This window comes from Mercenaria mercenaria, chromosome 15 (genome assembly GCF_021730395.1).
Source record: "Mercenaria mercenaria strain notata chromosome 15, MADL_Memer_1, whole genome shotgun sequence".
Taxonomy (NCBI): Eukaryota; Metazoa; Mollusca; class Bivalvia; order Venerida; family Veneridae; genus Mercenaria; species Mercenaria mercenaria.
The window spans coordinates 65,036,231-65,061,889 of NC_069375.1; the positions used below are offsets into that span (position 1 = coordinate 65,036,231).

The 25,659-nt window shown below is 34.6% G+C and overlaps 1 protein-coding gene across 2 annotated transcripts; it reads right to left on the minus strand.

The window, feature by feature from the left end:
- Positions 1-1,976: 1,976 nt before the first annotated feature.
- Positions 1,977-23,802, minus strand: LOC123556898 (heat shock 70 kDa protein 12B-like). 2 transcript variants are annotated; one of them, XM_045347968.2, is made up of 6 exons: positions 23,628-23,802; positions 13,573-13,878; positions 9,034-9,252; positions 8,624-8,780; positions 7,191-8,294; positions 1,977-6,498 (listed from the first exon to the last, which is right to left on the minus strand). In XM_045347968.2, the coding sequence occupies exons 1-5, from the start codon at positions 23,628-23,630 to the stop codon at positions 7,204-7,206; spliced, it is 1,776 nt and encodes a 591-aa protein (XP_045203903.2). In that variant the 5' UTR covers positions 23,631-23,802; the 3' UTR covers positions 1,977-6,498; positions 7,191-7,203. The 2 variants fall into 2 exon arrangements, with proteins under 2 accessions (XP_045203903.2, XP_045203910.2); XM_045347975.2 differs by lacking the exon at positions 23,628-23,802 and adding an exon at positions 15,592-15,682.
- Between the last annotated feature and the right edge of the window lie 1,857 nt (positions 23,803-25,659).

Sequence of the window (25,659 nt, forward strand, 5' to 3'; positions counted from 1 at the left end):
TTATCCCCTTTTTTACTTAGAATTTAAGGTTAAAGTTTTGGTGCACTTTCTGTCTACCTCAGTGATTACTAAATGGAGTTGATTCAAACTTACAATAGTTGTTCCACATCATCACCCACATCATATGACACAAAGTTTATAGGTCTGACACACTTTTCATGAATTATGTCCCCTTAGAGTTTTAGGTTTACTTAGTTTTGGTGCATTTTCATTATTTCTCTGTTATTACAGGAGGGATTTGATTAAAACTTAAAAAATGTTCAACATCATCGCCCACATCATATGACACAAGCTGCATAACTCTGGCCCAATGTTTCATGAATTTTGCCCCTTGTTTTCTTAAATTTCAGTTTAAAGTTTTGATGCACTTCCACTCTATATCTGTCATTACCAAACGAATTTGATTCAGACTTAAAATAGGTGTAGCATGTCACAGGGGTCAAAACTCTGCCACCAATATTTCATGCATTATACCCCCTTTTTATTTTAATATTGGTGCACTTTCACTTTCTCTTTTTTTATTAATCAATGAACTTGATTCAAACTTAAAACATTTCTTCCGCATTGTCGCCCATATCATATGACACAAGGTCCATAGCTTATACAATTATGCAGTGACTTATGTTCCCTTTTTACCTAGAATTTTAGTTAAATTTTGAAGCTTTTTCACTATATCCCTGTTTTACTGTATGAATTTTATTAGAACTTAAAACGGTTGTTTCACATGGTCACCACCATCATATGACACAATATTCATGATGCTGGCACCAAATTGCTATGAGTTATGCCCCATTTTACTAGTAACTGCACAAGAAGCAGAAATTATTGGTCACTATACGCTGGACTTTTGACATATTGAACTTATATAGATAATTACGACTCGTTTACCAATCATAAGTGACCTCCGTATCAAATGTGATCTTAGACCAAAGCATTCTCTAGTTATTTGGCAAAAAAGTTCTACTGTTCTGGGTCAATGTGACCTTGACCTTTGACCTCCTGATCTCAAAGGCAATGCGGTTCATCTGCTGGTCATGATCAATCTCCCTATTAGGTTTCGTGATCATAGGCACAAGCGTTCTCAAGTTATCATCCGGACATTGTTTAACTGTTTCGGGTCACTCACCTTTGGCCTACTAGTCTAAGTCTCAAAATCAACAGGGAATATCTGCTGGTCATGGTCAACCTCTCTATAAAGTTTCGTGATCCTAGGCCCAAGTGTTCTCAAGTCTCAAAATCAACAGGGAATATCTGCTGGTCATGGTCAACCTTCCTATAAAGTTTCGTGATCCTAGGCCCAAGTGTTCTCAAGTTATCGTCCAGACACTGTTCAACTGTTCAGGGTCACTGTGACCTTGACCTTTGATTTACTGATCTCAAAATCAATAGGGTCACTAGCTGGTCATGATCAATCTTGCTATTAAGTTTCGTGATCCTAGGCTTAAGCTTCCTCAAGCTATCATCCGGAAACGATTTAACTGTTCCGGGTCACTGTGACTTTGACCCACTGATCTCAAGGTCTACAGGGGTCATTTGCTGGTCATGACCAAAATCCCTATCAACTTTCATGATCCTAGACCCAAGCATTCTTGACCTACCATCCGGAAACTTATTAGTCTACGGACCGACCGACATCTGCACAAAAATATACCCCTTCTTCTTTCAAGGGGAGGGGGGAGGGGCAAAAATATCGCTACGTCATTCAGTTTTTAATGGGAATAGTTAGATTTAATTCAAAAGAATCCCGTTTCGTTTTGATATTAAAGGTGGTCAATCAGATTTTTGTCATTATGGTTGAGTAATGGATTTGTTCAAAACTTGATGATTTATAATTTGCGTTCACGCACTGCACAATATATGGTAGATTTTCACTGGATGTATTTTAGTAATCTGATTTTCCTATCCTGGTTGTTCAAGATAGAGTTTTTTTAATTTATCAATTTTCGTTGCTCAAGGAACGACAGAAATATAGAAAATCATGATAATTATTATATTTCTCTAACATTAGCATTGACAATTTTATATTTCCAATATTCCTGGAAAAAAAAATGTAAAGTTATTTTACCCCCTTTTGTCTATCTTGTTTGCGCAGCCAAAGTAGATTGTTAAAAGATGGAATGAGACGATACAAGTTGTTTTATCGCTTCCTAATTGGTTCAGAATTTTTGAACTAAAAGAAGTATTCGCCATTTTCAATACTTTCATAATGAATGGAAATAGCATTGATTTGAAAATTGTGTATGGTGATACGAATATGAAACATGAATCCTATACATGCTGACCATAAAAGAAATAGTGAATAAACCAGTCGATTCAGGTTTGCACCTGGTAATCTGCACAGAATAAGAACCAATCCATTGTATTCTTTGCTTTAAAACATTGTCATTACGTCATTCCTTTGTACTCGCAGTACTGTAATTTTAATATTGGACTGCTTTTAATGGGACTTAGTATAGTATTTTCTACGTGCAGTCCAATATTTTTTTAAATATTGAACTGTCTATTTAATATTAGACTGCACGAGAAAAACGATTAATTTACAGAATCAATGTACTCATGTAGTCCCATATTTAGCAATAGTGAACTCCATATAAAATACTGTAACCAAATGAAAGCAGACCAATATTATAACACAGTTCTGATAATAAAAAGAAAAATTAATATCAAAACTAAGTTTTATGTATAGATGCCTAATAAATATGGACAGAATCGCAAAATTTTAAAATAACATTTTACATTTTTTTTGCATGCGTCGACGTAGTCTTATTCCCTAAAGGACAACTTCCTAGAGCAACAATTTCCTCAATATTGTTTACATTTCCAGTTTTTAAAATTGTGCAAGAATTTATTCCTCTCTGCTTAAAAAGCAGTTTTATCAGAGCAATCATGATAGTTCTTTAAGGCTGTACTGTAGTAAATTCCTAGATTTCGAGACGAGGGAGGGCCTACTAGTCATACAGTCTCAAGTCCTCTTTATTTAACGAAACGGTTATCTACTGCTTGCATCAACTTTGAAAATAAAAGATCAAATAAAGTACAAATTATCCATAATAATTCGGTAGTGCTCGCTTCACGTTTCACTACCTTTTTAACAGTATTTTAGTCACAACAAGGAATCGGTAAAACCGGATGATGCTCCCCGATGCATGTGCTTGAGAGAGATAATTCAAAAACTAGGTAAGGTAGATTTAAGGTACTTTGATACTGTACATCCCATCAATGGCCTCTATCATTTTTGTGAAGTGTCAATGAAATGCCGTTAATACATTTCAAGTAATGCTCCGAAGAAGCCTTATTTGTATAAAAAGGGAGATCATTCAAAAACTAGGTAGAGTTATGTTTCTTTGACATTGAACTTCAATAATTATAGTAATAAAAATAAAGGGAGATAATTCAAAAGCAAGGTAAAGTAGAGTTATGGTTCTTTTACACTGCTCTTTGTCTCAATGGCCTCTATGATTATGTGAAATTTCAATAAAATGCCATTAATACTTTTTAAGTTATACTCCGGACAGACGGATGAACGGAAGGACGGACAAAGTGGCAGCTATATGCTCGCCCTTCGGGGAGCATAAAGATAATAGTAATAATTTACGATTTACGAAAGTTAAGTAAATAATTGCATCCTCATACATAGCCCATTTTTTGTTATGTCATAATCCATATTTTCCGAATTTATACGTACATCTGTGCAAAGAAAAAAAAATAAACTAATGCTTACATGTTTCTGAATGTTCGTGTAAACGCCAGCAAATGATATTTTTGTTGTGGGTATTGACAGAAATTTTTAGCATTAACCATAAGAATTTACAGTTCATGCAAAATACTGCGGAAAAAGTGAAACACATTGTGGTTTTCCTATGGAATGTCAGGCTAATTTCTAAATATTATTCAAAACGATAAATACTTATTAATTTAAGTGACTGTTCTAGATCCTCCTAACACATTTTATCCAATAACCTAAATGTTCCGTTGGAGACCTTGGCATAATACTGTATTGAAGAAAAAAGAACACTGCAAAAACAGGTTGTTCCTTTCAAAATATAAACGTTTACAGCACCCTTCGAATGACAAATTGCCTTCATTTCTTGTGTTAGAAGCCAGTTTGAAGCATTTACTCACATTTGTTCAGTCTGTGAGACTGCCTATTGGAAAAGAAAAACAATTGCAAATAAGGGACACATGTACTTACATGAACCTTAGTTTTGTCGCAATATTTTTGAATTTTGTACTCGTATATTTTATTTTATTTTTCGGATGAAATACTGAGATTTAAGGGAAAAAATCTAACAGATTCAAAGTGAATGATCAAGTATATTTTTCAGCAAGTTTTCCTTAGTTTTCAGCTTCCGTCTCGCCGCTATGCGCCGTGTATTGTCCAGATAATAAGAACGAAATAATATCACAAGTTTAGTATGGACTTACCAGTAGCTGTATCCGATAATATATTAAAAGTGTCTGTTCTGTAAGTCTTTTTGCACTAAATTTGAAGATTTTCGAGCAAATTCATGTACAACCCAACAAAAACTGTCATTGAAGTAATAAATCGCAATAATGCCAGGCATGTAAATAAATAACCCATTTTCTCATTCAGTGCACATGCAGCAGTCAATTTCTCCAGCTGTCCGATTCCAACTACGTTTTCAGTGAAACATTATCATCATCCGCCATACTCTTGTAAATTTTAACACCAAGAATATTTCCTTGTACACGCTTAAATAAAAAGAACAGGAGCACTTTACCCTTTCAGTGAATTAAAATAAATTCAGTTTTTATTTCCAAAATGTCACAAAATTTCTTTCCTTCCGCCGCCACTCGTGAGAATACTACTGTTTATTCCGTGCATGTGTTAACACAATTAATGGCATCACGAGAATCCCGGGCTAACGTAAGTCCAATATTACGAAGGCGAGAAACACGAGAAAAACGCAATCGTGCATTATGAGAAGAACGTGCGTAAAAATTGTCATGACGATCTACAGGGTACATCATAATCCTATAGCAACTGCTATTAAATGCGGTAAAGTGAATAAAGACCGAAGTAATTTATGAATATTTTACGTCAATGGTTATAAAGAACGTAATTCTTTATTGGTTATGTCATTAAAACCCATGTTTTAAGTAAGATATAAGCCTCATAACGCGCTTCGGACAGTCCAGTATTTTACATATTAAATCTTTTCGTCTTATATCCTATACATAGTAGCGTTTGTTACTGTTATTACAACAAAAATAGCTGAATCAAAGCTCGTTGGGATGTTTATGTTTTATTATTATTTATCTATTTATATATTCAGTATTACCATGAAACCGAAATACTATACATTAAAACAAAAAACAACATAATGCTGATATCATTGATTATTGTATTTTTGTGTATTTTAGCTCGACTATTCAAAGAATATGTAGAGCTTTTGGATTCACCCATGCGTCGGCGTCCGCGTCTGCAACGGCGTCGGCGTTGGCGTCCCGGTTTGATTAAGTTTTTTGTATGTAAGCTGGTATCTCAGTAACCACTTGTGGGAATGGATTGAAACTTCACACTGTGATAAACTGACTTACATTGCGTCCCGGTTTGATTAAGTTTTTTGTATGTAAGCTGGTATCTCAGTACCAACTAATGGGAATGGATTGAAATGTCACACAACTGTCTATTGTTATAAGCTGATATGCATTGGACAGGTTTCATAACCATGTTTTGCAATTTTACAAAATTATGTCCCTTTTTCGACTTTAATATTTATTCAATTGACAAGACTGGTGAATAGTCGAGCGTTGCTGTCCTCCGACAGCTCTTGTTAGACTTACTACGGATTGTTATATTTTTATGCATCGTAAGCCTTCTAACAGAAACGATTTTATACCATCAGATATTTTCTATGAAATTATCACAATTTGAAATGTGCAATATCATTATCAAAATCCATGCGTTAAAGTATATCTGAATTGCTAATTCAGCAATTAAGGATACCCATAGGCAGTACAATCTACAACTGTTACGTTTATTTTGTACTAGGTTTCACCCACAGTGTAATTCCTAGAATCACAAATTTCTTGTAATTCGCAGTATTTTACTTTGAAGTTTAGTTTCATCAAGGTAGAAACATATTTGATATTATCACTATAAAATCGCCAAACTTCAACTGTACTATTTCAATAACCTATTGCATATATAAACATTGATTATAATATTGAGTCCTGAATAGTTTTAAAACCTATGATCACAATTCCTGTAATGCCCGTGGACAAGGGCGAAAGTATCACATCGAAGAACTGACAAGCATGCTTAAAGCTGTCGTACTTTGGAAACATTCATACGGAATTGCTGCTTAAATGTTGCCACTCTTTGCCTAAATTGAGAAAACGTAAAACATCTGCTCTTCTAGATGGAGATTTGTTCTTTTTAAGGTGTAGAAAAGAGGTTAACCTGTGACCTTTTGCGTTTTTTTCAGTTCGCTCTTAGTAATCCTGGTCCGCCAACATTGAGAGATAACAAATCTACAATAAAAAAAAGCAAAATGAAATAAAATCTGTTAGAAGATCGTTTGGAAGCATGGAAGGGAACCAAGCAAAATAATAACAGACTAGGTTTGACTGAGTCTGTTCATGAGAGGTAATTGAAAGTGCAACACTCTTCACGCCCCTAGCAACGAGCTTAAGCGGAACACTATTACCAATGACCATTGAGTGGATACTATGATTCACTTGCACCAGAAAATATAACAACACCAAATACAAGTATGGGGAGACTTTTTACGGCACTTAATGACAACAAAATGTATTGTTTTAAAGTGATAGAAATTTTAGATAAACACTGTCGGTTTGAAGATACCTGGTAATGAATGAATTGTTTCAATATTGACAAAATGTTATTAGCGAAATAAATATGTCCGTTAAAAATAACTAGTTGTTCACAAGTATAACCAGCCCACTTTCAATTGACTATACATATTTGGCATATCAGACGTCTTTCTTTATATCAAATGTTGCTTTGATGTTTTACATGTCTCCATATTCTAGTAAAATAAATTCAAATTGTATGGCTGATTATACACTGTGTTACTGCGATCAACACGTTTTAAATACATCAGTCTGTGAAAAAGTAATTGGTCCTTTATATATACTTTATATATACTGATAAAAATACCGAAATATCTGATCGACAACTGTAATATGAATTAATACCTTACCAAACATTATACTCTATTCAAGAAAACTGACATGCGTTTTAATTTCTTTTCCCGTCTCTTCCTCAACAGCTGTTACAACTATCTCTGTTCCTCCAAATGCAAATGACACAATAATTGTGTTTTCTCGTGCATCATCTCTCTCTGTTAATTGTATTTCAATGGTTCCAATGATGTGGCAATCTTTGTCAGTAGTATATCTTGGGTTTGGTAACTTGGATGCACAGATATCAAATTTTACAGACTTTTGGTTCCGATACTGGGGTAAATAGCATTCTTTTCGCTGCGGTTCTCCTGTTTTCACAAGTTCTCCTCTCGTTACATGTTTTGAGAATATGTCTTTACAGACAACCCCAGTGTCTGTAACGAGTCGCTTTTCAACTGGATGAGCATCTGCTATGAAGGAATTACAGGCTGACACACCGTACGTGTATTTTACAACTCTTTCTGAAATGATAGGAGGGTTATTTCCATACACAACAGCTCCTTTTAGTACAACTGTTGAGGCTTCTATGGGTATGTTTACAGGAATGAAGGGAAAAGAAGAAATCACTTCCTGTTGCAACAGCGTGCATTCGGAAAACCCACCAACCATCAATATACAGTAAACCATCTCCCCATGCAATTTGTCAAGTTGTTTTCTTATTTCTTTTATTGTTTTCTCCAGTGAGTGTTGGAAAAATCTGCTAAAATCTCGTGCGGTAAAAATGATTTTGTCCCTTTTTATAGTGATATCTGTACCGAAACTCGTATCCTTGACAGCTTCTTCTATACATTTTCGCTTTCTTGATTTTCGCCACAAAGACTGGCGCTTGCTTGTCTCGAACACCTCTCTAAGGCTTAGCGGGAACCTCAAAACTATGGTATCTTGTTTTTTAGGATCGAAAGATTTCTTTTTAATTTCAAAGTCACCCATGAGATAAAGCCAGTCTTCAGTTTGGTTACGTTTAAACTGTTGATACTTATCGTCGGAAATTGCTTCTTTTAAAAACCTTTCAAACTCTCTGTTCACTGCATTTCCTCCACTGACATTTCCACTTGAGACTACAATTTGCTTCACACATTTGGAGGAATCAACTTCATGGATTGTCAAGTCTATTGTACCACCTTGAAGAAAAATTATGTATACAAACAACGGTAGAATATAAAAAACGAATCAGTCGAAATGTTTACGCTTCTCTATGTGTTTCATAATAAAAACATTAATATTATATTTAAGTAAGAAGAAACATTAAATATCACGACTTGTTTCCTCTTGTCACTTTTACTACGTAGAATCCTTGCTTGCCGTCCCAATGAAGCCCGTGACCTAACTGTTAGGCTGTTGTTACCCTATTTACCCCAATGCTAGAAAGAGTATTATATAGCAATAAACTCAAAGAGGCTAAAATAAATCTTTAACAATGTTGAAAATAAAAAATTAAAAAATAACCTACCGCCAGCATCTAAAACCAGGTATTTGCTTCCAACTTCTAGGGATGCTAATGCAACGCCAGTTTCTCTGTTTATAGCACGCAAGTCAAGTTGACGACAGTAAATGGACGCCGCTTCTGGTTCTAATGCCATTATTAAACTGTCGGATTTCATTCCGGCCTGATAATTAAGATTAAGAATGACATTCTTATTAATTAGTTGTACGAATATGTAATGTAGATTGGAAACAATGACCAACACTTCTTGAGAAACACAATGAACTAACATTTTAATGTTTGAGTGATTGGTATTTTCAGATGCTATAGTTTTCAAGATCACAATTCATCCGCGCAGCAGCATATATACTAGTTAAATGTGTACTTTGTTTGCTTAAGACTTTTCGCTACACATGTTTTGTATTTATCAAACTCACTTTAATGGCAGATTCTCTCATCAAATATTTTGCTTGATCTGTCCAGATTGCCGGAACTGTTATAACCCATCTTATATCTTCTCTTCTGATGTCCTGAAAACTTTTCTCTAACTGCGTGTACATGTCATCAGCTAAGTACCTGATACTAGATGAAAATACGTTGATTGCTGGAAGAGTCTTGCCCATTTCGTCCACGAGTGTCATGCCCATGTTCAAAGGCTGTACGAGAAATGTTTCTAAACCATTTAATACCACTTCGTGTACATACATTATGACACTCAAATTATAACTAATTTATGACATATAAGAACACTGAATTAGGTATAGGCTTTCGTCATTACATAATAATAACACGCATTTGAGGTAGATAATAGATAACTGTAAATCATTATACCTTTGAATTATATTAGAACGCACTCAAAGTCCTATGATTATGTCGATGTGACGTTAAACCCGACAAAATAAATAAATAGAACGCAATCATGCTGACACAGTTTGATTTAAAAGTCTATTCATGGAGTGTAATATACACCGACAGTTCGCCTTGTATTAGATTAAGCGGACCTCTCTTTTTTTACTCAAACATTGAACTGACTGTACGATCCCACAAAAAAAGAGAAAAAAATAGACAGTTGTTTACAGCCTCCGCACGACACTCAAATACTAATGTTTTGAACGATTATCAAATCAGATGTATAACGCGAGAACAATATTGTCACTTTGCCCGACATTTGTTTTTTGAAATATAGGTATGAAATGGTGGCTTCTGCTGCGTTTCTGGGTCTAAATTTTGAGAGAATATTATTGCCAAAATATTTGGGTGCATCTTTCATAAGTATAGGTCACTTCTCAGCCCACTCGGCCCGGCCCTGAATTCGAGCCTGCCCTGTCATCATTGGGCAAATTATTTTATGGAGGATTAAAGATGGCCACCAAAATGGCGTCTTAAGCAAATGATAAGTTTATGTCTCATTCAGATAACATATATTTAATCAAACAATATTGCCGTCAGATAGTTCCATTTATAAGAAGATATATCCAGAATGATGTGGACAACAAATGCAACACATGTTCTCATAAAAATGAAGTCTACCTTACAATACGTTACCAATATGTCAACAATAAATTTTTAATAAAGTCTTACTGTAAGTCTTCAGTCGTATTCTGTGCATTTTCAATGTTTGCGACAATTATATCATACTGAACAGCAACTTTGAAAGAAAATATATATCATAAGATTTCGCCATTTATAACAGAAAGTTACGTTACCTTGCTGTATTGTTAGATACAAAAGCAAAGACTTAGTATTCACAGAATTATTTGCCAATTTAACAAATACAGCATTTTCATAGTTACAGACATCTTACCACCTTTTAAGAATACATGAAAGATACATGCCTTAGACTACTCACTAGTCAATCTATTTTGCCGTATATGTTTTAATGCAGATGCTATTCACGTTTTTAATGGTAATGTAGTGTAACGTAAATTATGATTGCGTTATTATAAAACAGCACTAATTTATCTGTAACTGTAAGACTGTATTAGATTTACAGTTAGACTTAATTAAATTTATTGGTAACAAATTTGTATCGTATTGTAACGTAGACTTCATTTGTATGGAAATATGTGTTGCATTTGTTGACCACATCATTCTGGAGAATATCTACTTATAAATGAAACTATCTGATGACAATATTGTTTGTTAGCTCGACTATACGAAGTATAAGGAGAGCTATCCTACTCGCTCCAGCGTCGGCGTCGGCGTCTTCGTCTTTCCGCGTCCCCACCTAAGTTAAAGTTTTTTTACACTTTCTCTTTTTACAACTTATGTCTGTAATTACTTGATGGATTTGATTCAAACTTCAAATACTTATTCCTCATCATCATCCGCATCACCTGACATAAGGGCCATAACTCTGGCACCAATATTTCATGCATTATCCCCCCTTTTCACTTAAATTTTCAGGTTAAAGTTTTGATGCACTTTCACTCTACCTCTGTTATTACTGAATGGATTTGATTCAAACTTAAAATAGTTGTTCTGCATCATCACCCACATCATATGACACAAGATGCATAACTCTGGCACATTTTTTCATGAATTATTCCCCTTTTTACTTAGAATTTCAGGTTAAAGTTTTATGCACTTTCACTCTATCTCTGTTATTACTGAATGGATCTGATTCAAACTTAAACAATTGTTCAACATCATTACCCTTATCATATGACACAAGGTGCATAACTCTGGGACCAATTTTTCATGAAATATGCCCCTTTTTGCTTAGGATATACTTATATAGTGTTTTGATACATTTTATCTTTACCTCTCTTATTACTTTAAGTTGATATAGACTCAGGCTATTGTGCAATATCTTCATCCACAATTTGGAGTCATTAAACACTCCAGTGACAGCTCTAGTTTCCTCAGATGTGCCCAGTTTCACTATCCAGCATCGAAATAGTCGAGCGCGCTGTCTCCTGTGACAGCTCTTGTTTTTTATATGTTTTCTGAATGTAGCATAAACTTATCATTTGCTTAAGACGTCATTTTGACCGCCATCTTTAATCCTCCATAATAAAATTTGCCAAATGATGACATAGGATCATCAAACGGATTTAACTTTTACAACACCACGACAACTGAAAACCGTCAAAACATTTTCTATCTACCCCAGAACAAGGTCCAGCAAAAAAACAGCTTTCCTCGTCAGGACTACTTCTTATTTCATACAAATTAACTACGGATATCTCGATTTTTTTATTTCGATATTTTCGATATCTCGACTAAATTGCTATCCCCATCTTTAAAATCTACTCTATTTTGACATCGGTTATCTCGAGTGGACATTAATCGTCTGCCGAACGAGATGCAAAAAACTACACGCACTTGTATCCGTTTAATTGTCGTCTGCCGCCGGAGGTACGAAAATCAACACGCGAGGTAATTCACCAAATGATCCCGCTTAAGCCCGGAAATCAATTAACCGGCGGCGCACATGTGTCATTAGATTTTTGTTTGCGACGTGAACTGTGTAACACGCGGATTGAGTAATTTGTATTGAATTGTGTCAAAACTGAATCAGATGAAAATGATACAGCAAGATATTTAATCGAATAGACTTGAAAAACTCGTTCGACATATATTTATAAGTTGATATTCAAACTTGAGCATATTTGAAATGAATATATAAATCCATGTATTGTAATATTGTTAATATTTGTATACTAGGTGACTCATGGGTCCATTGGACCGGCTGTTGTGTTAAATTGATTATCATTAATATGTTTTGCGAAAACTTTAAAAACGTGTCACTATATTAAAATATTTACTTTCTTTCTTACTTACTTACAGTCTAATCGCGATATCTTGACTTCGGTTAATGTGAAATACTAGTCGGTTTAAACCTATGAGCGAGTTTCACATCATGTACATTGCACAAATTACAAGATGGCGAAAAGAGGTAATTTAGAAACCAGGAAGTAGAATGAATAAAGGTACGAAACATCTAGCAAAAGACTTTATAAATACTTTATTTCAGAAAGTAATTACTAATCAATATGTAAAACATATTTTTGTACAAAAAAACAACTTCATTCCCCAACTACTGATCAAAGTTGACCCTTACTTCGGTTATCTCAATTTTTCGATATGTCTTCGGTCCCGGCGAAGTCTAGGTATCGAGATTTGACTGTATTTGGGAAACCTTGTGTCAGTGTCAGGTGAGTTTTGTTGAGAATAATGTCCACATGATATCACATGATAATGTGCAGTAAGATTTAGAAAGGCATTTGAAAATATGATATTTTACCGAAATTTCATTTATTACAATCCTGGCTACAGGATTGGGTATGGAGTTTGGGGGATGCGTGTTAGTGTTCTAACCGGAATGACATATTGTCTACAAATGAGAAGACATAAAAATCCGTTGTGACCAAGTTGTCTAAAGCACCTCTTTGAAAATCGCAATTTTGAAGGCTAGCATACGGGGTAGCGATTCAGATTCTGACAACATTTGCTTTTCATTTTTTTTCCATGTGGAAGCAAATGGAATAAGCTAAGTCAAAGATAATGTCAAGATAATAGAAAACAAAAGTATGTTCGCCTAATATATTACTTTATAACTTTATTATTGACGGGTTGTAAAAATCTACAATTCTTGAGTGAGTATTCAGAAAAAATTAGGCACTGTCGGTATTTCAATGGTTCAGATATTGTAGAATATACCTGTAATCTTTTGTTAACCTAGCAGAGATTGGTTAACTGAAATATTCCTTTTGTTTAAGATTACCAAAACTATCCATTTTGTTTAGCCTGTATGTCATATCAATATTCAGTTTATGATTTCAAAAACATTACTAATAACTTTATATTGTATCCCTGTGTAAAGATAATTCATTTCAACCATATCGTTGTGAAGATATCACATAATGCAGTTACAAATGTGTTTACTAACTGATTCTGCACACCAACAAACTTAACATTCCCCAAATTGCTGCAGCATGACTGAAACAAACAAGGATTAAACTGCTAGTTACCTGATAATATTTCCCGTATAGACCAGTTTTAAAATTTTTGAAGTAGAAGTAGGTATCATGCAGTCTCTTTGATACCAGTTCGTTGTATTTTGTTTCTGCGTCATATCCAAAAGCTTCCAGACTCTCTCCGTCAGGTTTTATCAAAACGCATGTTGGTGTTTTTCCTGTTGCGTGGGCTGTATAAGCAGAATACCATGATTTCACAAATATATTAGGCATGGTATCCGGATCTGTTCTAAGCGCAAACGCCCAGCCAGAAAACGAAGTACCCAAATCTATGGCTGCGAAGATAATTTTGCTGTCAGCCTGAAAATTTAATAACTGTCAAAGAGGTTGAGAGTATACATTAAGTTGTATTATATCAAATAGATTCTTTTTGAAATTTCTTTCCTAGCAAACTTATACTTGCCATGAGATTATTTTTGAAAAGGTTTATTGTGAAGACTATTTTATGCTAGTTTAAATTCTGGTCAAAGGACACCTCTCTCTATCCACATATTCTGCGTGTTGAAATGCAAAGACAAAGATTCTGTTGCATATTTCCATGTTGGTTGTTTTAGGTTTTATACCTGTCAGGTATTTGTATGTTCAGGTCCTATGATATTGACCTTTCACCTACTGACCCTAAAACCATTTGGGCTTTTCAATTGACAAAAACCGATGTATCTATGAAGTGCAAAGGATTTAGGTTAAGTGGTTTTCCAGTTATTGATGGGAAATATTTTGTATGTTCCTGCACTTAGGTCATGACCTTTGACCTTTTGCTTCCAAAAGCAACAGGAAAAGTCACTTGTAAAAGCCAATATGCCCATGAAGATTAAATGGTCTACGCTATATGGTTTTCAAGTTCAGGCAACTGTGACCTTTACATTTACATATTAGCCCTAAGGTCAACTGAAATCGGTTACTGACCAAGAAAGTGTGCCAATGAAGTTTGAAGGTTCTTGGTCAAATAGTAATTGATCGTAAACCGTTTCAAAAGTTCAAGTCTCTCCTTTCGTTATTTCGAAGCTTTGTCTTGAAAGTAAGATCTTTCTTCGGGATAACGAGATGTTTTCACGAGATCGTTCTCGTAATAACGAGATTATGTTTTCCCGTTATTACAAGATGAATACCTCATAATTACGAGGTCTTATCTCGTAATTACGAGATCTTTTCTCGGTATTTCGGTTTTTTCTCTCGTTATTCGAGATAATTATATTTTAACTACTAGATCTTTTCCCGTGATAACAAGATATTTTCTACTAACTGATCATTAACAAGATAATATATTCCATGATTTCTTTTCTTTTGATACGATTTGGCTTTTGTAGGTACTAGATAACTTGTGTAACCAAGGAATATATCAGGAGAGTCTTTCACAGCGCAGTTACTAGACTACCAGTGCAAAAATGCATATCTCTGGGGGAAAGACCTTTTAACAGTTCAGTTGCCAATAATGCACATATCAGGAGGTAAGGTATTTTATTTTAATCTAAATAGTAACAAAACCTCAAATTTAGTAACAGAAATTCGACGTCTCATTTCAGTCATTAGAACCTTTCTGTGATGGAACTTAGTCACTAATTTGCATATTTTGTTACACACTGGTCTCCTCGAGTCGTATTCGGCCAACTCGAAATAATGGTGTGGCCACTGTTGCCGAGAGGTTAAGTTCGCTGACTTCAAATCACTTGCCCTTCACCGATGTGCGTTCGATCCCAACTCCGGGCATTGAATTCTTCATGTGAGGAAGACATCCAGCTGGCTTACAGAAGGTCGGTTGTTTTACCGAGGTGCCCGTAATGAAATAATGCACGGAGAGGCACCTGGGATCTTTCTCACCTATAATTGTGTCGGTGTGACGTTAGACCCAACAAAAACAGAACAAACAAAATAATAATCTTTATCCGAATTGAAGTTTCTGTATTGCAATTAAATAAATACGGGTTACAAACATGTAGTTTCAAGTTTAACTGCTTTAATCAGTCAGTAGTTAGTATTACAAATTAAGAAATACTCACAGAAATGTCATCTTACCATTAATAATTTAAAGATAAAAAATCACATATAGAGTTTTTATTCACTTTTATCCGCATACAACAAACAATCCCGACATACGTGATAGTTAATGCGACATAACCTTAATATGGAAGGCCGATGTGTCATGCTAACTGCCAAATGCTAAATAATTAGTGCAAAATGTTTTTATTTTTAAATGCTTAATGTCAAATATTGACTGCCAAATGATAAACACTTATTGGTAATTGTAAAATGCGATTCAAATAAAGAGCTTACTATTTCAATAGAAGAATGCACTCTTTAAAAGTCATTGGTATTCGTTACATAAATTTGTACTTGTCCAAAACCTTTTTCGAAACATTTTTGAGTAAACTGATCCGGTTCCATGTTCCCTTTATCTTTTAGCAATTCGCATTTTGCTATTTGACATTAAGCATTTGGCATTTAGCATTAAGTATATTGTATTTAACAGTTGGTATTTGGCATTTAACAATAAGTAACTGGCATTAAGCAATAATAATCTAAATTCAATATTTGTTTTATATAGAAAAAAAGCATTTATTTTCGTATAAACGAGATCGTGGAAACATTTCATTTCTAGGCTGGCCATTTCAGCGAGATTATACGCGCAATGTGACGTCATTCATAAAACATGAACAAAATGCCGTCGTTCAAAACCATCGTTCAAAATTTTACAAAAAGATTATTGAATTAAAACTAAAACTATTTTTTCTGACGGTAAGGATCAAGACTGAATCATGGGCGGGTCTTTTAACTGTCCTATTTAAATGTTGCAATGATCGATATTCTGACATTTATTTTTTTCTGATACTCATGATAGCAAACTATTTTTGGTAGTAAGCTACTGTTGATATGTAAATATAAGAAATAAATGCTAATTTTATGTGCGTTTAGATGGGCGATAACCATACTGAGACTTCTTGCAGATCATCTATAAATCGCTAGCGCGATCAATGGATCTGCAAGACGTCCAAACGTGATAAATGATAGCAAAATAAAAATGAAATATTTTTTCATGTAATACTTAGCAATCAACATGTCACACCGACCTTGCATACATAAGAGAAAAAAAAACATTCATAACTGCGCAACAACCGGGATAACGGAGATATATATTTTTTTTTCTCATAAAGATCTGTGCAAATTTACTGATTACGCTACTTGACAATTTGCCTATATTTATCTAAGGCTATTTTCTTTCAATATATGAAAGCTCCCTTTTAACTCTTCCGGGTTCGATTGCGTGCGTTTGAATTTAATAAAAACTATGCTAAGTTTGGTAAGATAAAACATAAGCAATTTACCACAGTCTTTACTTCTTAGAAAAATAGGGGAGGATAGCGAAAAGAATGCTGATGTTATTAGAGACGCCGACTAGCATTTTACAACAGGTTAAGGTATTAGATCATTAATAGAGAACCTCCTTTTTGAAGAGTATTCAATTCCCACCATAAACCTACTTTTACTGCAATTCTTAGGGGGGCGTAGGTTCAAGCCCTACTGGGACCAAATTCTTTTTTCCTTATTTTCCTTTTTTCTAGAAAGTTTTTACTTCTTTCAGGACTTATTATTGGTTTCTTGTACAAAAATCGAAAAAGATGAATCTTATAAGCGGTTTCTTGGTGTTCAAAGAGAATTTACTACTTAAACAGAAGGGGTAGAGTTACAAATCTTTAAAAATATTGAGTTACACGCAGTGAAAGTTCTCTATTTTGCTTTCACTCTTAGATTATATATTGTGGAAGACATTTAGGGAGGTTTTACGTCTGCCCTAAGGTTATTTTTAAATGGAGTAAGCAAAATTCAAAACAGAAACACAGCATTCGACCTTATTTTTTCAATGTCGAAGTATGAATTCTGTCTCATTAAATCCGTTTATTTGAGGCACCATAGAAAAAATGATATTGACATTTTCATTTTGTGTTTTATAATTGTTTACTAATAGTTTGATGTTTCTTTTATTAAAATTAATGGTAAAATGAGTTCTCTGCAAACGTTTTGGATAGTGGCTATCACTTTGAAATTTGTCTCTACCTGAGCTTGAGGAGATACCATAAGTTATACAAAATTTATAAAAAACGGCACGGTAGAATGTGTTTAAAAATTGCAAAATAGTGCAAAACACGGTTACATTTCAGAATATACCAAGCAAAGGCCATTTTGTAAACATTACTATTAGTGATCTAATACCTAAAATTAATGATTTTGTTTGCGGTATGTTAAAGCACGTTTTGTATATGAAAGCACCATGGCAAACTGCAAACACACTTAAAAGAATGAACGATGATAGACGTCATATTAATTTGATGAGGCATTTGTATGATCCATCCAGACTGTATTTTTTGCTCCGATCTGTATACTAAATAACGTCATAAACAGCGTGGCGGTCTTGTCCTGTTTTCATGCTATTATCAGGAATGTTATGTTCGGTTACTTCCCGCAATGAGAGTAAGGATATTACATTTCATTGTAGGGATCTTTTTTCTTTTATTTCCATTTAAATTCGTTTTAATTACGTTACGGGGCCGTTACACGTTTTCATTTTGCCATGAAACGCGTTAATATATATTGCCAATAGGAAGCTTTACTATCAAGAACAGATACGCATATATTGTCTGTTCCCATCAGATGAGTTTTTTTTCAAAGAGTCAAAGAGTTATTGCCCTTTAATTATTGAACAGTACTATACTATATAGAACAGTTCTTGTCCGGAGTATTTCTCAGCAACTATTGGTAGAAATTGAGCGACACTTGACCAGAGGGCTCACCATCAAGAGGAAAGCGCATATTGTTTTCTGTTTTTGGTCCGATGATTTTTGACTGAGTCATTGCCCTTTGATTGTTCAGCATTTGTATATCATAGTTCCTCAGCAACCACTTGCTAGAATTCATCCAAACTTTACTCTTAAAGGAAATGCGCATGTAGTCTTCGTTTACTTGTGTGATAATTTGTCACTGAGTTATTTCCCTTTAATTATTCAACATTAGTAAATCATAGCCCAATCCTAGTCATGAGTATTTCTCAGCAACCACTGGTTATAATTCAGCGAAAATTCAATGGATGCTTCACTCTCAGGATTATGTGCGCATATTGTCTTCATGTTCATGTAGAATTATATTTCAATGAGATATTGCCTTTTGATTATTCAACATTAAAAATCTATATGTGCCCAGTCAGTGAATTCCCTTTTTAGCTCGTCTGTTTTTTGGAAAAAAAAGTCTGCGAAGTATTGTCGTTACTTGATCGTCGGCATTGGCGTTGGAATTGTTTAAAAAAAAATTGTTGAAGTCTATCTTTTCTCAAACACTGTAAGAGCTACATCTTTAGAACTGTTTACTGATTAAGCCAGTCCATAAACAGTGTGTTTATACTACTTTAATGCCTAGATTATTCTGTTGTTTTTTTTTTTTCATGAATCTTCTTTTTGTACACGAAGGTGCTACAACCTTCCATGATACTATAGATAGGAAGCTATCGGAGGACAAGACAGAACTTATTGTAAGATCTTATTGATAAAACGTTCCTGTATTACTCAATAACAAAATGTCACCAATTTGGGTATTTAACATTTGAATGATTTACATGAGCATTTTGGATTTTATAATTTATCTTTGAAGGGAGGAATTGTTTTCTTTGGATGAAATTAGAATTTAATAAATCTTGGGAAAGCTATTGCTGGAGAGAGAACGATGTCTGCTACTCATATAAATACGTCAAAGTATGGGAAAATTATTTAGAAATATGAGCAAATAAAAGAAAACAATTTCAGGACTGTAAGATGCATGACTGTGTTATCATGTATAGCAGGTAACAAAGATAGCTTACTTTTCTACTGCACTGGTATAACACGGATGATGTATGCGAGATTCACTAAAAGTAGTCCGGATAATCTGCAGTGTAGGGTTCAACGTGCGGTAAGCCAACTATTTTATCACATCAGCGTCAGCTGCGTGACAACCGTTTCCAAAATTAAGGTGACCAAATATTTGTATTTGCCAACAAAACTTATTCGAATCCTAGCTAAGTAAGTGTGTAGTCACGTTTTACATAACAGAGTATTCAAAGTCATTTGTTACGCATATAGATAAAATTATGACTGATATTCCCCCAGAAACAAATCCTTTCGGATTTATACTTCGCAAGTGTACAAAATGTTAACTGAGATCTACTTGACGCTAAAAAAATAAGCAATTGGAATAAAAGCAAGTTCCACACGTTTCTTCAAACGGTCGAACCAGTTTAATAAAAAATCATTAAAAGAGGATTATAAATGTAACAACGTTGTTTTATGACTTCATGTTTTGATGACAGATATTTTTTAGAAAATACAAAAATATTTCTTGTGACAGATTTTTTCTAATATTGTTCCGGTTAGGGTGAGAAATAAAGTTTTAATTGAATAAGATACATACGCCTTATTTAATGACTTTATTAAAACTAAGATTAGGATACTAGTGTAATAAGAAACATAAAACACAAGAAAGTAATTAAATACTCTTTATTCGAATTTCAGATCTGCAATATACTTTGACGTTTCTTGGTCTGATAACAATCTTCAAAGTTAAAATAGTTTGAAACTTTATAGTGTTTATTACTATATCTAAAATGTTTAAACATGATGCCTAAATAAAATACACAAAAAAAAACTTTAATTAATTTAAGTTTCAAAGGTTTCAGGTGTTTCATTGATATTTTTCACTGGTACATTTGAAACTTTGGTTCTATTGTATTATATTTTTAACCATTTGTTTGTTTGTTGATTACTACCTTTGAAGTTGAAAAACTGTAAAGACAAGTGAATGAAGTATTGCCATGCAATACAAAGTCCCCTACCGGAAGGCACCTATTTTTCCTACAGCAGTATAACATAATGAACTGATATCTGTCAATGATTTATACCAAATATTGTACTATATATACAATATGTTATAACGAAACACTTGGATTAAAATTTGTATATATAAAAACCTACAGTCGTTTTCATATGAAATTTTTTGGCCGATTATAAAAAAGTTATAATACAAGTTATTTATAGCAACACCAAAGGGAAATTAATCCTAAAAAATAAAAAAATTCTATACAATATAAGTCCGCAAGAAAAAACACACCTAAACATTTGATGCAACATGCATGTTGTACCACAGAAAAGTGGTCTCGATTTTTCTCTATGGCCAGTTATAAAAAAGTTACAATATAATCTATTTATAGTAATAACAAAGGGACGTAATTTATAAAACTAGGTGCCTCGTGGTGGTGAACATTTGTGCCAAGTTACATCAAAATCCCTTTATGCATGAAGAAGAAATGCTCCGGATAAAGTCATTCTTGTATCTGACCTTTGGCCTCTAAGTGTGACCTTGACTTTAAACCTAGGGCCCGGATTTTGCGCATGACATGTCGTCTCATCCAGGGAAATATTTGTGCCAACTGATATTTAAATCCTGTTTTGCATGACAAAGGTATAGACCGAACAGGAAAAAAAACCCTATTGATCTTTGATCTCAAAATGTGACATTGACCCTTAAGCTAGGGTTCTGTGCGTTGTGCATGACACGTTGTCTCATCATGAGGAACTTTGTGCCAAGTAATATTGTTATTCCTTGATGGATGAGTTCTGGACCGGACAGGAAAAACCCTTTTGACCTTTGACCTCCAGTTGTGACCTTGACCTTTAAGCTAGGGATCCGAGTTTTACACATGACATGTTGTCTCATCATGAGGAACATTTGTGCCAAGTAATATTAAAATCCCTTCATGAATGGGAGAGTTATGGACCGGACATGAAAAAAGCTCTGTTAACCTATGACCCTCAATTGTGACCTTGACCTTTGAGCAAGTGGTCAGGGATTTGTGCATGACACGATGTCTCATCATGGGGAATACTTGTGCCAAGTGATATTAAAATCTCTTAATGAATGTCAGATTTATGGACCGGACACTAAACAGTGTTCATGCCATGTTAAAATTTGACTACTAAGTGTGACCTTGACCTTTAAGCTAGGGTCTGAAAGTTGCGCTTGATACATCGTCTTATTATGAGGTATATTTGTGTCAAGTAATATTACAATCCCTTCATGGATGGGAGAGTTATGGACCGGACAAGAAAAAGCCCTGTTGACACATGACCTCCAATTATGACCTTGACCTTTGAGCTAGAGGTCCGGGTTTTGTGCATGACATGTAGTCATGGGAACATTTGTGCCAAGTAATAATAAAATCCCTTCATGTATGACAGAGTTATGGACCGGACACGAAATTGCGGAAGGACTGACGGACGGAAGGACGGAAGGACGGAAAAGTGCATTCCTATAGTCCCCGAAACTGGTTTTCAACCAGTAGCGGACTGAAAATAGCATAATCACATATTTTATATCACTGTTCTGTTTAGAATGTATATCCTGTCTATAAGATCTGTTTTTATTTGACATTGTAAACCTGAGATCATGGGTACATTGTATTGAATGACTGCAGCGAAGATTAAACAAATTACTCCAGTCCTGTATCTACTTACACCGATCCGTGCCGTATAAAACTTCATCGAGATCTATGTAAATGAAATAGCATCGCATATTTCAGGTAGGCAGTACGTGTTAACGGGTTTACACAGAAAATGTGATTATATTGGGGGATTACGCTTATTAACACTGTCCTTTGAGTTCGAAAGTGATGGGGTAAAGAATATGGTTAGGTGCCCACCATAAACTGGTTCAAGCTTCCCAGTTGCGGTTTTGCCAATGACCGTTCCAAGGCGGTCCACCATTGTGTTCCTTTGTTCGTTTGGTTCTCATGTGTTTGCTCGGTCTTTGTCTTTGTCTTTGTCTTTGCGTATGTTTGTCAAGATGTGTTGTTATTTTTTTTGCACGTATGCGTGCCGAGGATGGGAGTGGACGGAGACTACGTTTCTGGAACATGGCGTTATCTGGTGGATATTCATCTTTGATTGTTTTATATTTCATGCTTATTTCAACTAATGTCAGTCTATGTATCTGGATCGTAATTGATGAGCAAAATGTTAAGCATATCTCTACCAATATCTAAAGTATTTATAATTGCATAGTCAGATATGTAGTATTGGCTCAGTCTCTGTCACTTGTTAAAATGTTTTACGCTACGCGATGACCTTCACACCACACCTTTACATTTCAGAGGACTAGTTTTCTCATGCTTTCATTCTGCAAATGATCTGTTTTAAATCTGTTTTAAATAGGTTTTCGGCGTCTCCAATTAAACATTTCTATAAATGGACACTTAATCTGTTTAGTAATTTTGACAATTCTGAGTTGTAAATAAAACAATAATTAAACAAAGTTTCAATTGTAACATATATATCGTAGGTTATGTAATAGAAAGAGCATTGAAATTCAAGGGTAAACGATTTGTACGAGGGGGCATAGCCCCCGAGTATAAATCGTTTACCCGAGAGTTTTAATGTTCTTCCTGCTTTGTATCATAGCCATCCATATATGGTAGTTCAGTGGGCGTTCCACATTGCCATATATAGCAGTTCAGTGAGTACTTAAAATCCTTGCTTTACAAATGCGTAAAGCCTAGGAAGAATAAACCAATGCGGGAACAGAAATCAATAAAATACACTTCGCTGTCTGCTGTTCCACACTAGCTGGGATACTTTCATATTCAACAGTGCGGTAACTAGCGTGCGAGAATTTAATACCTGCACACTTTTAGTTACCGCACCCTGTACTCAGTGTATACGATTTATCTGCACCAAATTTGTTAAGAAAAAACACCTAGCTATGATACAATGGATGGAAAGCGCATCTTTGCTACCGTCTTTGCTACCGTACAATGACGTTAGGTTTGACTTCTTCGATATAATACAAAGTGTTCAAATGGTACACTGTCCTCAAGGTTGGTCACATATTATGGCATAGATTGTTTCTGACCATGTTTCCAATACGTCAAAAAAATAAAACAACAACAAAAAAAAACAATAATAATAATAAAAAAACAACTGCAAAATAATTGGCTTTTACAACTTAAACAACTAAAATATGGATACAAAACTACTTACCATTGTTAACTATTCCGTTCGTTGTTGATAATGTGTCTACATGTTGTGAACACAAAGATGTAGTGCGTCAACAATTCACAAAATCAAAACAGATCGAAAGAAATAGTTCAAAAACTTTTCCAGGTTGATCTATGTTTGTGTATTGAAATATGCGCATGTCCCATGACTTGTTTGTAATATTTAAAATATAAGAAGTAAGTTTATCACAAAGGAATGCGGAAGAGTTAGTGGTTGGTTTTATTTTTCTGATACACGATGCTCTGTTTTCTCACCGATTTAAATAACTGAAAACAAGTTTTATGATTTTTCTTGTTTGATATCTCTCTCTGGTTATAATGGCAATTAATTAATTGATTAATAATGATAAAAAAAACAACAGAAAACTTCTCAAACGTCAGGAAAACAATGCTACAAATATTTTCGCGTATAGATCTGCAGCAGAATTATTTAACTGTATGACAGTGAACTCGAATTTGACATGTTTCTGACAAAATGGCTTCAAAAGCAAATGTGCATGCGTATTATCATACCCTATTTTTTTCTGAACGAATTGCACACATTTGTCCTTTGCGAAGTCCTGAAGAATTCTCAACTCGAAGAAATTATGTCTTAAAAATGATTTATTTGAGCTTTGATCTTGAAGTTCAAATTGCTATTAAGGACGGTCAAAACGGAAAGTTCATAACTCAGAATTAAACAGTCTTTAATCTGTATGCCTTTGGTGGGATGAGCATAGTTGTATAAAACAAATGTTGTGTGTTTATATTCTATGGGTCATGTATCTATTTAATGGAAATAATAACACTTTCACATTTGGTGGTGGTGTACTTTTTAGCATGAGGAATGTTTGAACGAAGAATAAAGTACCGGTCTGTCTCTACTGTATAAGTTTAGAAGCGGCTTGAATACATCTGTGGATGTTTCTAAATTGATTTTTATACTTTTAGCATGTGTAATTGTTGAGTTCTACTCAATCCGGGACTAGAGGGCGTGGACGGTAGCATGCACTTCCGCTACCGTCCATGAACAGGCTCATTCAAACCGAGCCTGCAACATTTTGTCGTGTTGAGCGACCTGCGAAGTTTCCACTTTTCTCTATTGAACCAAGTTCCTGAATCCGATTTTGTTATGTTTCCTGAACACAGAAAATGATTCTTGCTTATACCTTTATTTCACTTCACTTCTGAGACGCGTTATCCTTTTACTTATTTTACTTATTTGACAAAGTTTACAAAACACGAGTTTATTTTATCCTGACCTAGAGGTATACAATAGTAATGTATACAGTGTTGTCATATAATGTGATTCTTTAGGAACTTGGGATCCATTCCATGTTATTTCAAGATAAAAGTCTGCTTAAACGTTTTCATCTTTTGCCGTTACATAACTGAAATACTGTTGGAAAATGGCCTAATACCCAAAACTAAATAATACAGTGCCCATCTCAAAGATATGATTGTATCATTTTTGTACTTTGTCTTATTCTATCAGACAGGTGTGGTAGCTGAAAGTCGTACAGATTCAGACGATAATCAAGGAAGCAACTCTGCTGTTCTTCGTCTCAGTCAAGATGACGAAGTTTGGACGTCACATTACTTACTCCAGTTTCCCAGACATGTTTGGCGATGACAGTGAGAGGATTACGTCTTTCGTGGGTGTTCTATTCTACGGACGAAATAATGCAAGGAAGAGCATCTGGGGTCTTCCTCCACCATCAAAGCTGGAAAATCGCCATATCACCTATAATTGTTTCGTTGCGACGTTAAACCCAACAAAATAAATAAATCTTCCCTTTGTTTGTTTCTAATACAATTGCTGCATTTGTATTAAAAGTTTTGACCTGAGATATATTACAACACAGAAAGATTTGTTGCTAATGACTATTTGCTGAGGGAAATACGGCAAATCTGTTTTTTTTTTAAGTTAAAAAAGAAAACAAGTGCCCAAAAGTGATGATTTACAGGTATATTTCCTGCAGTTAAAGACAGGTTTTAGATCGTTTTTCTCATCCTGAGTAGGTGGCATCAAAATC

Excerpts from the sequence above, each read along its gene's own strand:
- LOC123556898 (XM_045347968.2), bottom strand. Across the intron at positions 9,253-13,572 it reads TATACGGGAAATATTATCAG|CCTTTGAACATGGGCATGAC; the intron begins GTAACTAGCAGT and ends TTTCTCGTACAG. Across the intron at positions 8,295-8,623 it reads CCTGGTTTTAGATGCTGGCG|GTGGTACAATAGACTTGACA; the intron begins GTAGGTTATTTT and ends TTTTTCTTCAAG.